Source organism: Fusarium keratoplasticum, chromosome 1, assembly GCF_025433545.1.
Source record: "Fusarium keratoplasticum isolate Fu6.1 chromosome 1, whole genome shotgun sequence".
NCBI classification, from domain to species: domain Eukaryota; kingdom Fungi; phylum Ascomycota; class Sordariomycetes; order Hypocreales; family Nectriaceae; genus Fusarium; species Fusarium keratoplasticum.
The window spans coordinates 2,611,976-2,624,616 of NC_070529.1; the positions used below are offsets into that span (position 1 = coordinate 2,611,976).

General features: G+C 54.6%; 5 protein-coding genes across 5 annotated transcripts; 1 reads left to right on the top strand and 4 right to left on the bottom strand.

The window, feature by feature from the left end:
* Positions 1-130: 130 nt before the first annotated feature.
* Positions 131-1,443, bottom strand: NCS57_00078000 (Pyridoxal kinase; the record flags this gene model as incomplete). Its single annotated transcript, XM_053050859.1, has 4 exons — positions 131-713; positions 762-1,092; positions 1,162-1,249; positions 1,312-1,443. 4 exons carry the CDS (start codon positions 1,441-1,443, stop codon positions 131-133), a joined length of 1,134 nt encoding a protein of 377 aa, XP_052919374.1.
* Positions 1,444-2,561: 1,118 nt separating this feature from the next.
* NCS57_00078100 (Proliferating cell nuclear antigen) lies at positions 2,562-3,443 on the bottom strand (the record flags this gene model as incomplete). Its single annotated transcript, XM_053050860.1, has 2 exons — positions 2,562-2,920; positions 2,972-3,443. The coding sequence occupies 2 exons, from the start codon at positions 3,441-3,443 to the stop codon at positions 2,562-2,564; spliced, it is 831 nt and encodes a 276-aa protein (XP_052919375.1).
* A 1,102-nt stretch (positions 3,444-4,545) lies between these two features.
* Positions 4,546-6,628, bottom strand: NCS57_00078200 (Vezatin domain-containing protein; the record flags this gene model as incomplete). Its single annotated transcript, XM_053050861.1, has 5 exons — positions 4,546-5,210; positions 5,266-5,717; positions 5,769-6,235; positions 6,294-6,517; positions 6,580-6,628. The coding sequence occupies 5 exons, from the start codon at positions 6,626-6,628 to the stop codon at positions 4,546-4,548; spliced, it is 1,857 nt and encodes a 618-aa protein (XP_052919376.1).
* Positions 6,629-7,590: 962 nt separating this feature from the next.
* NCS57_00078300 (uncharacterized protein) lies at positions 7,591-9,756 on the top strand (the record flags this gene model as incomplete). Its single annotated transcript, XM_053050862.1, has 1 exon — positions 7,591-9,756. One exon carries the CDS (start codon positions 7,591-7,593, stop codon positions 9,754-9,756), a length of 2,166 nt encoding a protein of 721 aa, XP_052919377.1.
* Positions 9,757-10,467: 711 nt separating this feature from the next.
* Positions 10,468-12,016, bottom strand: NCS57_00078400 (uncharacterized protein; the record flags this gene model as incomplete). The annotated part of the gene is made up of 2 exons (XM_053050863.1): positions 10,468-11,952; positions 12,002-12,016. The coding sequence occupies 2 exons, from the start codon at positions 12,014-12,016 to the stop codon at positions 10,468-10,470; spliced, it is 1,500 nt and encodes a 499-aa protein (XP_052919378.1).
* Between the last annotated feature and the right edge of the window lie 625 nt (positions 12,017-12,641).

The window sequence follows — 12,641 nt, forward strand, 5'->3', positions numbered from 1 at the left end:
GCTGGTAGGGGATATGGATGAGGATACCACGGGGATATTCATAGATAGACTCAAAGAAACAATGAGTATGCGCTCTTTAAAACACGTCTATTCCTCTTGTTCTATATCCAAGTTCTATATCCTGATCTTTCTATATCGCCTTGGCACGGTATTCTGTCGACGGCGAGCGTAAGCAGTCTAGATTCCTTACAAGCTGTAGCTCGGCTGCCTTGCTCTTAGCCAGATGGACCTTTGTGTCGTTGGCGCGGTCCTGAGGCCTCATCTCGGTAAGGGTGCGATCGACGACGCCGCGCATGCCCTCGCACGTCTTGGATAGCACTTCGTGCATGCTAGCCAGGACCTTCTCGGCGGCGCGGGCGAGGGGTAGCTCGACAGCTGAGACCGAGTCGTCGCTGAGCCAGCTGGCTGTGTGACGGAGGCTGCCGTTGGCGTTGTAGACGGCCTCACGCATGCGGATCACCATGAGGGCGCCAAACATGTCACCGGTACCGCTAAAGTAGCAGTCAATGGATGGAAAGACAATCTTGAAAAACCGAGCCTGTCCGGTCGACGTCATGCTTGAGCCCACCACCGACAGGTGTGACGGCGGGTGGTCGGGGGCTTCAAGGTTGACTGAGGTGATGACGATGTGGGGGACCTGGTACTTGTCATGCATGGCCTGGATGGCCTTGTGCAGGCTATCCATGTCGTGGATCTTGCACTCTGAGAGGAGCCTGGTCGAGTTGTTAGCTCAGGACTTGAGCCAAGTGAAGAGTCCCTACTCTGCCTCGAACTGATTCGGTAGGATGAGATCGGCGTCATGGAGGAGCTTCTTGTAAGCAGGGACGACCTCCTCCGAGACGTAGAGCCTACCGTTGTCGCCCATGACGGGGTCGAGCACCCAGAAGAACTTGCCCGGGGTCTCGGCCGCCTTTTGCTTGAGCTCCCGGCCGATCTGCCCCACCGTGTTGACGGCCTCGGCGCCGGGGATGTATCCCGAGAGCATCATGTCAAAGTCGTCCAGGTACGACTGCTTCAGCCCCTCGTACAGCTCCATGATCTCCTGCGCCGAGACTCTGGTACCCTTCCATTGCTTGTAACCGGTATGGTTGCCTTGGCGTTTAAAAGATCGTCGGTTAGACTACATGCTCTTTCGACTGCTTCAAGAGGCCGGCTACTCACTAAACTGGACGGTGTTGAGGGCTGCGACGTCGCATCCTAGAGACTGCAGCACAAAGACGGCGATCTTGTTCCCTACGTAACTGGAAACCTCGGCAAAGAGTCAGCTTCTGCGGATGACGACTTGGATCTGGAACTCTGGATTCAATTTACCCCGAGACAACCTGAGACGGGTCGGACATTTGTCAGCCAAGGAACTGGAGAATGAGAGACGAGAAAAAGAGGTCGTACATGGCTGGCGACAGCGAGAACCCGCGTGTCGGGCACCGGAAGAGCATCAGACATGGTTCCGAGGTGGTATTCTCGGGGGAGTATACAAGGTTTCTTCTGTTCACCCTTTCTTCCTCTTCCCTGAGCCAAGAAGTAACCCCAGGTTGAGACCTTTGGTGTCGAGACGTCACTGGACCAAATGCTCTTGCTCTGCGTCAGAGCTCGGAGAGAGATTTGAGGTGATTTAAGTGATTGGTCGGAGAAACAAACGCCGGGGCTTGAGGTATAAGCAGTTGAAGGTTGAGAGTGGCAAGTGAGTGAATGAGCAACAAGGACGGAGCCAAGTCTAGATTTGAGTCAGAGTGGTTGTGTCTATCGATGGAGGTTGAAGGTTGGTTGGTTGGTAGGCAAGTAGTCACGAGGTAACTCGAAGCACCCGAGTCTACCTTAGCCTGCGTCAAGTGGGTAAGGCAAGTCAGAAAGGCAGGTACCTTGGGGACGGACATGCACATCGACGACGTTATATGGATCCTTCCTTCCCTTGACTCAATCCCGCCCCTTCCAGTTTTTTTTCCTGCTAGCGACTTCCATCCCGTCCCGTCTGCCCCGCCAAAAAAAAGAGGCCGATGCCGTCCATTGCCCCGCACTAGGGAAATCCTCACTCTCTGTCTCGTTGACTGTGGCCTCACTCCGCCGACTCGGGCTGTCGCTTAGGCCTTTGAGTCAACTGATGTGGCCTGTTGACTGCAGTAGACAACATGAAACTATCGAGAGGACCGATAGCATGACAATTCGGACACCGATAATTCCAACGTTAGCATTCTATCACACATGTACTCTTCACCTGCAACCTGATGTCATCCATCATGATCCATGGCAACTGCAAAGCATGTATCATTATCGTCAAAGTAGACGTCTTGTATGGCCAGGCTATCATGACACGCTTGCCACAGTCTAGCCTCTTCATACATAGTCCTTCCATCTAGTCCGTCCGTCCGTCCCAATCACCCAAACATTCCCTCCGTCCCTGATGAGTCTCTCAAGAGTTATATCCCTGGTATTCGTATCCCCGGCAGATTCCCCACTGCGCGTACACATCACAGCCACTTCACCGTATCCTCGTAACCTCAACGCCGGGCTTATAGTCAAGTAGGATGGTGTCGTATCATGTTTTTGGTCGAGTTTACTCCTCGTCACCAATCTGTTTTACGGACCCATGTTAGTAAGCGAAGAACAATAGTGCTGAGTATGGGATGACTTGCCTTGGGGGCGAGGTAGAAGCGCAGGTGGCTGCTGCCTGCAATCTGATACTCAACCAAGAGTGGCACTTCGTTGGAGAGGCAGATCTTGACCTGGTTCGAAAGACCGACTGCTTTGCAGAAGTTGACAAGGTACTTGAGGGAGAAAGTGAGAGAGACGGGCTCCGTCAGCTCAATGGCGACGTTGTTATCAGGCTTGTCGAGGTCGGTGTGGGTGCGCAACATGACAGAGCCGTTACCAATGTCACCACTGCATGCAAACTTGACACCGTCCTTGGAAGCCTCGATGACGACTGTTGAATTCTGTTAGCAGGGTAGTGGTGACCCTTCGAGTCTGTACCAACCTGATTCTGACATGGCCATCAGATCCGTGCAGATGCGTCGAAACTCGCCCGAGGGCATCGCGATAGTAGCGGCATACTCGGTGTCGGGGATACCCAGGTGCTCCTGGTCAATGTCCATGAGCTTGAGATCGTACTCGCTGATGCGGTCGTTCTCTGCGTTCTCAAAGGCCAGGTTGAGCACGTCGGGCCCATCCTCAGCCTTGAGGGTCAACTGGTCCTCGTTCTGGGCAGCGCGCAGCACCTTGGTCAGCGAGGTGAGGTTGACACCCAGCGAGATGTTGCGATCGCAGCGGTAGGGAGAGAAGGCCTCGGCCTTGAGCATCATGGAGACGAGGGCAACGTGCGAGTTGTCCATGGCCTGGAGGGCGATGCCAGTGTCATTGCAGTCGAAGTTGCAGTCCTGGACCAGGTCCTTGATCGAGTCCACCACCTTTTTCAGGATCTGGGCCTGGTCGAGTCGTGCTTCCAACATGTCTGCAGCCGTGATCTTGTTAGCCTGTGTTGTGCTTGTGTTTGTGCTGCGATGCTGCTGGTGATGGGCGATGATGGGTTTTGCGCGAAGCTGCCACGCAAGGGGCGGGGCAACCGTGGGTTGCTGGGGAACAACTGACTGAGAGAATAGACTGATGATCAGATTAAGACGAGGAGAATGGAGACGCAAGAGTCAATGGGTTGATATGAGGGAATTGGCGACAGAGACGGAGTTGTCTAGAGCAGGAGAAAAATTAGAGATTGTTGATGTCGTGAATCAAAAGGTGGAAAACGGGAATGGATCTAAGATTGGATTGTAGGCAGGCAGGCAGCTTACCGAGTACTTGCCTTGCCTCTAATTTAGCACAGCGCCTGCGGTAGCCACTTAACGCGAAGGACGCGGGCGCGGGTAGGAGCTAGCACGGCGACGCGTCAAGACGCGGGGCATTACACGTGCCAACCTATCACATCAACCTCTTGACGCTCATTTGTGGAGGATGGAATAGGCAGGTTCTTATTCAATTAGACCTATCAAGGCCTTGTTCTTCTGGAAACAACCTAGGTCGATCCTCTAACATACATCCAAGTATCTGACAGCTAGGTAGTTAATAATCATTATCTTTAGAATGCAATCAATCGATCCTTGACGCAAAGAAACAACCTGGGCACAAAGAGTGTCATGTACAGGTATGTGTGCCGTCAACCTCGTGCAACGGTTCTGGTACACGTTGTCCCAGGATTCCCGTTTGATGAGGGAATTGCAACGGCCAATCAGCCCAGTTCAAAAGCAAAAAACATTCCCAATCCTAATCCCCTGCGCCGTTGCCCAACCTTAACCCTTCTATGGAAAAGCGCCGCCCACAAAGAACTGACCATGTCGTCGTGACGCTGCCTTGATGCTGGACGTTTCTATCGGTCTGTGTCTGTCTGTTTGTTTGTTCCGGTTTGATGTATACGTGATTGAAAAGCGAGTGTAGAAAAGCGTGTCCGTCCATGCCTGGCCAGGTGATGGTGATGAGTGAATGGCGGGAAGCGATGACAAAAAACTGGCGGCGAAAATGATCGTAACGTTGTGATGGTCGACAATATGAAAGAGATTCGTCCTACATCGACACAATCCTTCCTGCTGGTGCGCTGGCACGCGTTCGTGGTCGTAGATTAATGACTGTCTCCAGCTCGCGGAGCATTCCTTTGGTTGCGTCGATGTGCTGTCGTGCGATGGCCTTCTGTTCCCTCTCCTCTCGAACCTTAAGGATTCTCTCCTCTCTCGTGAGCATGCTTCGCGGTCGTGGCCGGGCGACTGCCTCAAATACTTCGAGGTTCTCGTGATCTGCAGACCCGGCATAATCTGAATTTGGAGGAGATTCGCCTGTAAGGGCCTTGAGCGCTTCGGCTGTTCCGCCGCCTTCATCCACAGTCGTCAGTCCGCTCAGGGAGCTTGCAGGCGACAGCAGGGTGCTCATGGATGAGAGCCTCTTTTCGTTCCTATCGATACCGAGTGCTAGAGCTGCTCTACCTTCCTCCCATGCCGCCATCAAGTCTTTTAGGTCCATGCCAATTGACTCAAATTGCGCCATGAGATTCGGTCCGAGCTCCGAAATGTCGTTAGAATCGTTGAGTGTGCGATCTGACTCTTCTCGGAGTAGTTGAAGCTTCGCTTGTAAGCCCCTGATTCCACTCGAGAGCGAGTTGAGTTTTCGTAGTTGAGCTCGCCAACGTTCTCGTCCAGGTGTCAGAGCATGCTTCGGCGTTGGTGGCGAAGTGAAAGCTAGATAAGGCGTGTGAGCCAGAGCATCAGGTGTGGGATATTGCATGAAACTCACTTTGTTCTTCGCCCAAGAGAGTCTGCAGCCTAGCAGATGCAGAACTGGTCGAGGCATTGAGGTTCAGAAGGGATTCAACAGCAGTCGTCCAACGAAGCAAGTCATTGGCATCGCCGCTGGCATCAAGGGCCAACAAAGCGCAGAGAAATAGCTTGCGGACGATGAAGAAACGGGCAGACAGGATCTTGAGCGTTCTCAAAGACTCGGGGTCGTCAAACTCTTCTTCGTTGAATCCACGGCGTGCATCTGACATGTCGAAATCGGTTATGTCGTATATGTCGTAGTACTTCTCCAAGTCTGTCTGTTCCGCGAAGCCGTTGACTACAGTGCAGACTTGGTTATATGCATCAAGAACCTCGGCCAACGATTCCTTAGCCGCCTTGCGCAACCGAACACATTTGCGTGTCTGCGCGCGATCCTCGATGCGGCTAATGGGAGGCAAGGGCGCGCTTCTGTGAAATAGTTAGCAAAGAGCATACCAACGAGGCTATAAATAGACTAACAGTCGGTATCCTCTGGAGACCAGCTCAACCTCCTGTATAAGAGAAAGCGCAGCTCCGGATGCGGTATCGAAAGCGTGCGAGTGCTCAATGAACGCCGTGATCTCCGAAAGTGATTGTGACCGTCGATAACGCAACCATTGTCTCCTCATATAAACTTGGCCCAGCAACATCGCAGCTGCGCATAGGATGAGCAAGAAAATGAGCCTCTTTCTCGTAACGCCACTTTCCACCACCCAGCTCAGTATAACTGCAATAGCAAGAGCCGCTAGAATCGATGCCAGGATGCCTTCGGTCGATAACAGAGACTTGGCTTCGTCGTGTGGTGGTCCGTTGGGGCCATTGGCGGTGAGCTGGTGTTGTCCCAATCCCGAGTGGCCGCTTAACAACTGAGAGGCAATAATGGTATATCGAAATTGCTCGAGAAATTTGGCGTTATCCGCTCGATCGATACTCGCTGCTACGGCCGCCTATGGAGTGGACATTATGAGCGTTGTCGAGGGATAACTTGAGGCCACATTGACATACCGAGTAGTTTCTCCGCATGGAGCGCAACACTGAAGGCTTGGGAACATCTAGTTGGAGAGGGTTGGGCACTTTATTACGGAATCTTGGCTTCACCAAGGGTCGACCAGTGGGAGCGAAGGGAGATGGACTGGAGGGTGGTGAAGGGCTGGATCGACCGGCGGAGGATTCTGGTTCTGGCGTTGTCGCGCCAGGCGCCCAGTCCGACTGAGGCTCATCTCCCCCATCTTGCAAAGTGTCAGCCATCAAGGCGAATATGTTGGTGGACGAGGCTGAGGAGGGAGCTCACCTCTGAGGTAGTCGGCGAACGGGGTCTCCTCATACACCACGGGCTCCATCTAACTGCTGTGTGACGTAGTCGGGGGCGATACGGGATGACGCAAAGCCATCGAGCGTGTGACGGTGAAAGCGCAAGCGCGGACAGTCTGTATGGTTAGCGTGTTGTTGTGGTGGTTTCGATGGGGAGTTGTTCAAGTGCAATGTTCAGGAGAAGGCGACACAAGGTGATAGACGACAGTGGAGGACAAGGACAGGACAGGCCAGGCTGGTGGTTGAGGGTCCCGATTGGGGAAGCTCCACGGCTACCGTACGGTCCGCGCGCTTCAGCGGTCAACCCGGTATCGACAAGGATGGCGGATAACTAGACGACCGACGGAGAGATGCTAGAGACCGGTGATGCACAGAAGCGAAGTATCAATGTCAGGGCGAGCGAGTGGGAGCATGGACCGTTGAGCTCTTTGGTCCTGGGTCAAATTTCGGGGCCGAGATTGATAGGTATCATTCGTCAACGCATTGAACGCAGACGCAGGGAGACGCAGGGACATGGAATCGACTGCACGCGGGAGAAATAACACGACGTATCAGCGCACAGCAAGGGGCTTCTGGGGCCTCCTAGCCGCATGGGTTTGGCTGTCAAGTTCGGCCAGCCTGCTTGTGGTGGCGGAGTCTTCAGGGGTTTGCCATTTGGGGCGGGAACATGCGCGAGCTGCGCTAAAGGGGTGGAGTGCATTCCAGAGGAGCTCAGCTCGGAGGATGGAATAGTATTTATCCGATATCCCTTGAGTTGCTTTCTTTCCTCCGCCAGCAGCTCGGACCCGCCAACGCCGGCACCTTACCTAAGCCCGAGACTCCGGGGTAAAGCCATGCTAATCGGCTCTTCCCTGGTTGGCTAGTCCAGATTTTGAGAAACTTCAGATGCTACCCCGAATAGTACATCCCACCTCTCGAGCCTCCCACGCCTCCTCGCCCGTGCTTCCACGGCCCCGACTTTGAGCCGTCTCCCTGACCGCAATGAGGGCGGATGCCTGTGACAAGGTCCATCACACGAGCTCGCCCTATGCCCCTACGATGTGCCGTTGCGTGCTGTCGTTCGGGCATACACCCTACCTCTCCGAGCTCGCCAGACGCCGTCTGGATCACCAATGCCGTCCTGAACCGAGCCATTGAGCGATTCCACCATGCCCATCCGATCCCGTGCAGGCGTCTCAGCTCCTGCCCGGGCCCGATCGAGAGCCGGCGACGTCTGGGCAAGCGCCACATGACCGCCATCCTCCCCGAATCTCGCGCCTCGCCTTTACCTTGGACGATCGATCTGCCCTACAACCTCGGGGAATGGACCTGGGAGGCTCCTAATGCTCCAGCAGACCGCCACAAGAAAAAGCTGAGCCGCTTCGAGCGGCTCATCAGATGGCTCGAGGGACCCACGCAGGAGGACGCTTCGATACCTGCTCCGACACCCACAAACCCAGCGGAGACGATACCAGCAGAGACCGTACCAGCGGAGGCCATATCAGAGGCCCAGGAAGTGCTGGCTGAGTTTAGAGATGCTCTCGCCAGCCTCCAAGGGAGACAGAGCAGAGCGAGTCTCTCTAAGGCGTGCGGACCCTACACGAGCCGAATTCTTGAATTGATTCGGTTGAGAGCGATCTCCCTCGACGACATGACATCGGCCCTGGATCCATTTGACTCGCGCATCAGGGAAAAGGTGCCCGCCCAAATCCTCGACTGTATCCACGCATGGTACCTGCAAGAGGTCGTCCACGCTATACATGCCAGTCGAACCGTACCGTCAAATGATGCATTCGGCAAGGAGTTTTGGGATCAATTCTTTGACCAGGTGATCGCATTGACACCACAGCGACCGACATTCCGTCTTTTCCAAACACTTGTTATCAAGGGCGTACAAAAGATAGATTTCAAGACGGTTCCCGAGTACTATCGGCGCCTATTCCGGGCGCACATCCTGCATCAGGCGTCTCTCCCTCAACAGAACGCAGCCCGAGCCGCAGAACAACATGCAACGCTTTTTGAACAAGTCAAGTTTTTCAGGAAGGGAGGCCTTGTGGAGTTCTGCAACAAACTGATCGAATCCTGCATGGAGATCCCAGGTGACGACGAGTTTCGCAAAAGAACTGCCTATCACCTGCTCCAGACCTTGGCGTATATCATTCCCCTCAGCAAGTCGACTTTCGGTCGGTTTGCCAGTCGGATCAACGGGACAGCCCCGTGGAGAAAAGAGGAGGCCTTCATCCTCGTCAGAGCCCGCCTGCTCTCGAAGGCGCGCAACCGAATCAATGTGGCAGCATATTACCACCGATCCTTGAACATGCGCGACGGTCACCACTGGACTTGGCTGATCAAGGCTGCCCTCGGCGACAGCTCGGAAAGACAACTCCAGAACCTGCGAACCCTGACTCACTCCTGCAACATCGTTGGCAACCTGGACGCGCTTCTCATGGCAGCAGCTCGGATGCGAGACGGCGGGTCGCTCCTCCGAGATATCCTTGTGGCAAGCCGCGACCCTTATGTCGCTGTCGCCGCGTGGGCGACGTACAACGAGGGACGAGAAACAAAGGCCAAGTGGGGCTGGCACATATGGCTGCCCTACATCAGGGCCTTGATAGAGGACCCTGAGATCGACATCGCCCTCATCTGGGACGCTGTCGACCTTTTGCCGTTCAAGTCCATGCAGATATTGCCCCCGAAGTACCATTGGGAAGGCATCGGAGACAGGATGACGTTGCTGGAGAGGATGGCTGACTGGTTCATGCTGAGGACCGACGTCACTCCTCGGCAACAGCTTAGATTCGTCGAGAAGTGCATCGCGCACGGCCAGGTCGCAGGAGGACCCATGTCGAAGCGCCTCATGGCCAACCTAGCCAAGCTCGTCATCAGGGATCTAGAGGAGGGCAGCCTGGGTCGCACCGCTCGGCTGCAGTACCTGATCAAGATGGTAGAACTGCATCTGGGCCCAGAGGAAGCGGCAAAGGTCAGGCATCAGCTGGAAGGATGGAGATGGATCGTCGTCAACCAAGACTTCGGCAACAAGCCCAAGACCAAGTTTGACCTGGAAGAGGAGCTGGACGAGCTGGGAGTGGAGATGGATCAATACCAGACCCGCCAGGGACTTTTGGAGGAGGAACTGATGTCTGATTCTGAATATGACCTTGAGGAGTATGGGAGCTGAAGAGACGATTCAATGAGCAATGTATACTTAACCAAAAAGCATTATAAGGCATGACGTGCCAAGAGGGGGGCGTTTGGAACTTGAACCAAGGCAAAAGCGATGGGCGTTGGGATCAACGTTGATATATGCCCGGGTTTGACGCGAGTAGTCAACTTCCTCGGAGTATTTGTATGTATAACAATGTAAAGAACACCATGTATCAAGTATACCAACTACAAGTTGCTGATCAAGTGAGGAAGCAAAAGTCAAAGTCAAGATCAATCGTCATCAAGCCATAATTGAACTTAAATCGAACAATCAAAGCATTCATTTGAACGTGTCAAGTCACACCATCATTACAACAAATCTAGCTACATGTCGGGCCCAAGAAATACAACGACTCATAAGGTGAGAAGCACAGGGCATGACGAATACAAAAACAGGGCTCGAGAGTAAAAAAGAGTAAACGGAAAGCCGGCCGTTAAGAAGGAAAAAAGAATAAAAGTAATACAAGTGAAATGAGAAGAGAAAAAAAAGAAAACAGGTGTCGAGCAACATTAGACTGAGATCGTGAGAGCCTTTTTTCCCTCCGAGATCGTAAACCAAAATGTGTAATAGAAATCCAAAAAGACAAAGGAAACGTCGTTCGTTAGATATGCGTTATACCTGAACGATCAAACCAAAAAACACCGCCCATATCCCTTTTCCGGTGGTATCGTTCCCAAATCCTTCCTAAATCCCCCCTTCTAGATACTCCGCCTCAGCGGGCTGCGGCACCATGCTCTCTGTCGTGACGCTGATGTGGCTTCGCGCGCCAGCAGAGGCATTGCCGCCGTCGCTCGAGGCGGGATAGATGCTCTTGGACCGAGCAATGAGCACCTGAGCGGGACAGACGACGATCTCTTCGTCGCCCCGTCCATTGTCGTCTCCCTTCTTGACGACCAGTGGGAAGAGAACAACTCGGATAATGGCTCCTTGAGCCTCGAGGTCCTCGTTGGACATGGTAACGCTGCCACTGCGCTCGTTCATCATGGATGCATTGAACGAAACAGTGGCGGCAAGCTCGCCATCTGCGTCGTACTCGGGACGCAGAGGCGGTAGCATCATGTATTCAGCTTTTTGCGTACGCATCTCGATCGAGAGACCAACAGCCTCTCTCATGACGCGTCGTAGCTGAGATTGAATCTGATCCTCTAGGTTTGACGGTGGGGGGAGGATCTTGCAAAGCGTCTGGAAGATGGCCTGGACAACGGCCTCTGTATCCAGATCGCGTTGGCGTTTAAAGCTGTCACGCTTCGACAGCAAAGTAAGGGTGACGGCTCGCCATCGGCGAACCGCCTCGGGAGGGCCGACCTCGGTCAGCAGCTTCTCAAGCGACTTGAGCTTCTGTCTCTGCTCTCGGTCCATGCCAAACAGGTAGCGGGTAAAGATGAACTCCCAAACCATATGCATGGTCATGGACATGAAGATGTCGCGTCGCTTTACTCGGTCCCGAAGGTAAATGTCGACATCGGAGCCGTCCAGGACGGCATTGTCGAGGCGGTCAATTATCTTCTCGTCATTGATCTCGCTTGTCAGGCGGCAAGCTCGCATGTCGGAGAACTTGGAAAATCGGAGCACCCATTGCTGGACATGGGAGCATAGTTGTTGGCAACGGTGATCAAAGTGATCTTCGTCGCGGATGTTAAGGAAGGCGTCGTCAGCAGCCTTGGTTTCGAGAATCTGACGCTGCAGATCACGGATCTTTTCTTTGGCGGAATTGAGTTTGGCACGCAACGCGGCAATCTCTGCGTCCTTGGCTTCTAGAGTTTGTTCGGTCGTTTTTCGGGCGCGTCGAACCTCGGAGAGCTCGCGTGTGGCGTTCGCGTTTCGGGCCTCGAGGTCGGCGACACGGCCCGTCTCCTTGTTTGCCAGCTCTGCATTAGCACTGGTGAGGCCAATATTCACCTCGGTCAGGCGAGAGACTTCGTTTTGGAGGTACTGCAGAGTCTGCTTGAGACTGTCGATCTCGCCGTCACGGTCAGCTAAGGTGGAGGCGGCCCGCTGGCTGATGCTCGTCTCAGCCATGGCGCGGGCCTCGGTGAGCATTCGATTCTCAGCCAGCAGCTGCTCTACCTTATTCTCAAGCTCAAGCACCTGCATACTCTGTCGGCGTCGCATGCTGTGGGGCCGGGTGGGTGATCGGGGTGAACCGATGCGGCCCTCGCCGTAGCCATCCTGTGAGAACGTGTCAGTGAGGCTAACAATTGGTTCTGAGTATACCTACGTAGACGTCGGCCATGTCCTTGGCACGGGCTCGACCCTCATTTGCGACGGGCGTGGAACTGGCGGGCGTGGTGTTGTTTTGTTGGCGAAGAGAACGAAGATCACCGCTCATTCGCCTGTCGACCCGACGGAGCGGCGGTGTGGAGGTGCGGATGCCTGGGCTTTCAGGCCGGAACTTTAGTGGCTCCGGCGTCCGGCGACGGGAGAGGCTGGTGTTGGAAACGGCTCGTCGCCCTGAGCCTTCGAGAATGCTTGGCGTTGATTGGCGGGATACGGGGGCGTTATCTGACACGCTGCGCTGGCCCGCCACTGAGGCTGAAGAGGCTGGTGCTGCCCCTGGTGCTGGTGCTGGTGTTGGCGTGGAGAGTCCTCGTAGGGCCGCTAATCCAGCTCCCGCTGTCACTGCCGCCGCCGCGGCACCCACTGGAGTGAGAGCGCCATACTGCTTCCGCTCCTTCTTTTCGGGTTCTGGTGTCGGTCCCGGCGTGGACGGCTCTCTTAGTACTGGCGTGCCCCGGGGCGAACGGCGGAGTTTCCGTTCGCTTCTTGGCTCTGGTGTCCGGAGCACCGTACGTTCGGGCTCGCCCGTGTGAACACCGCTGTCGCGATGCGCCTCTTGACTGAGCCGTCTGCTTCTTCTC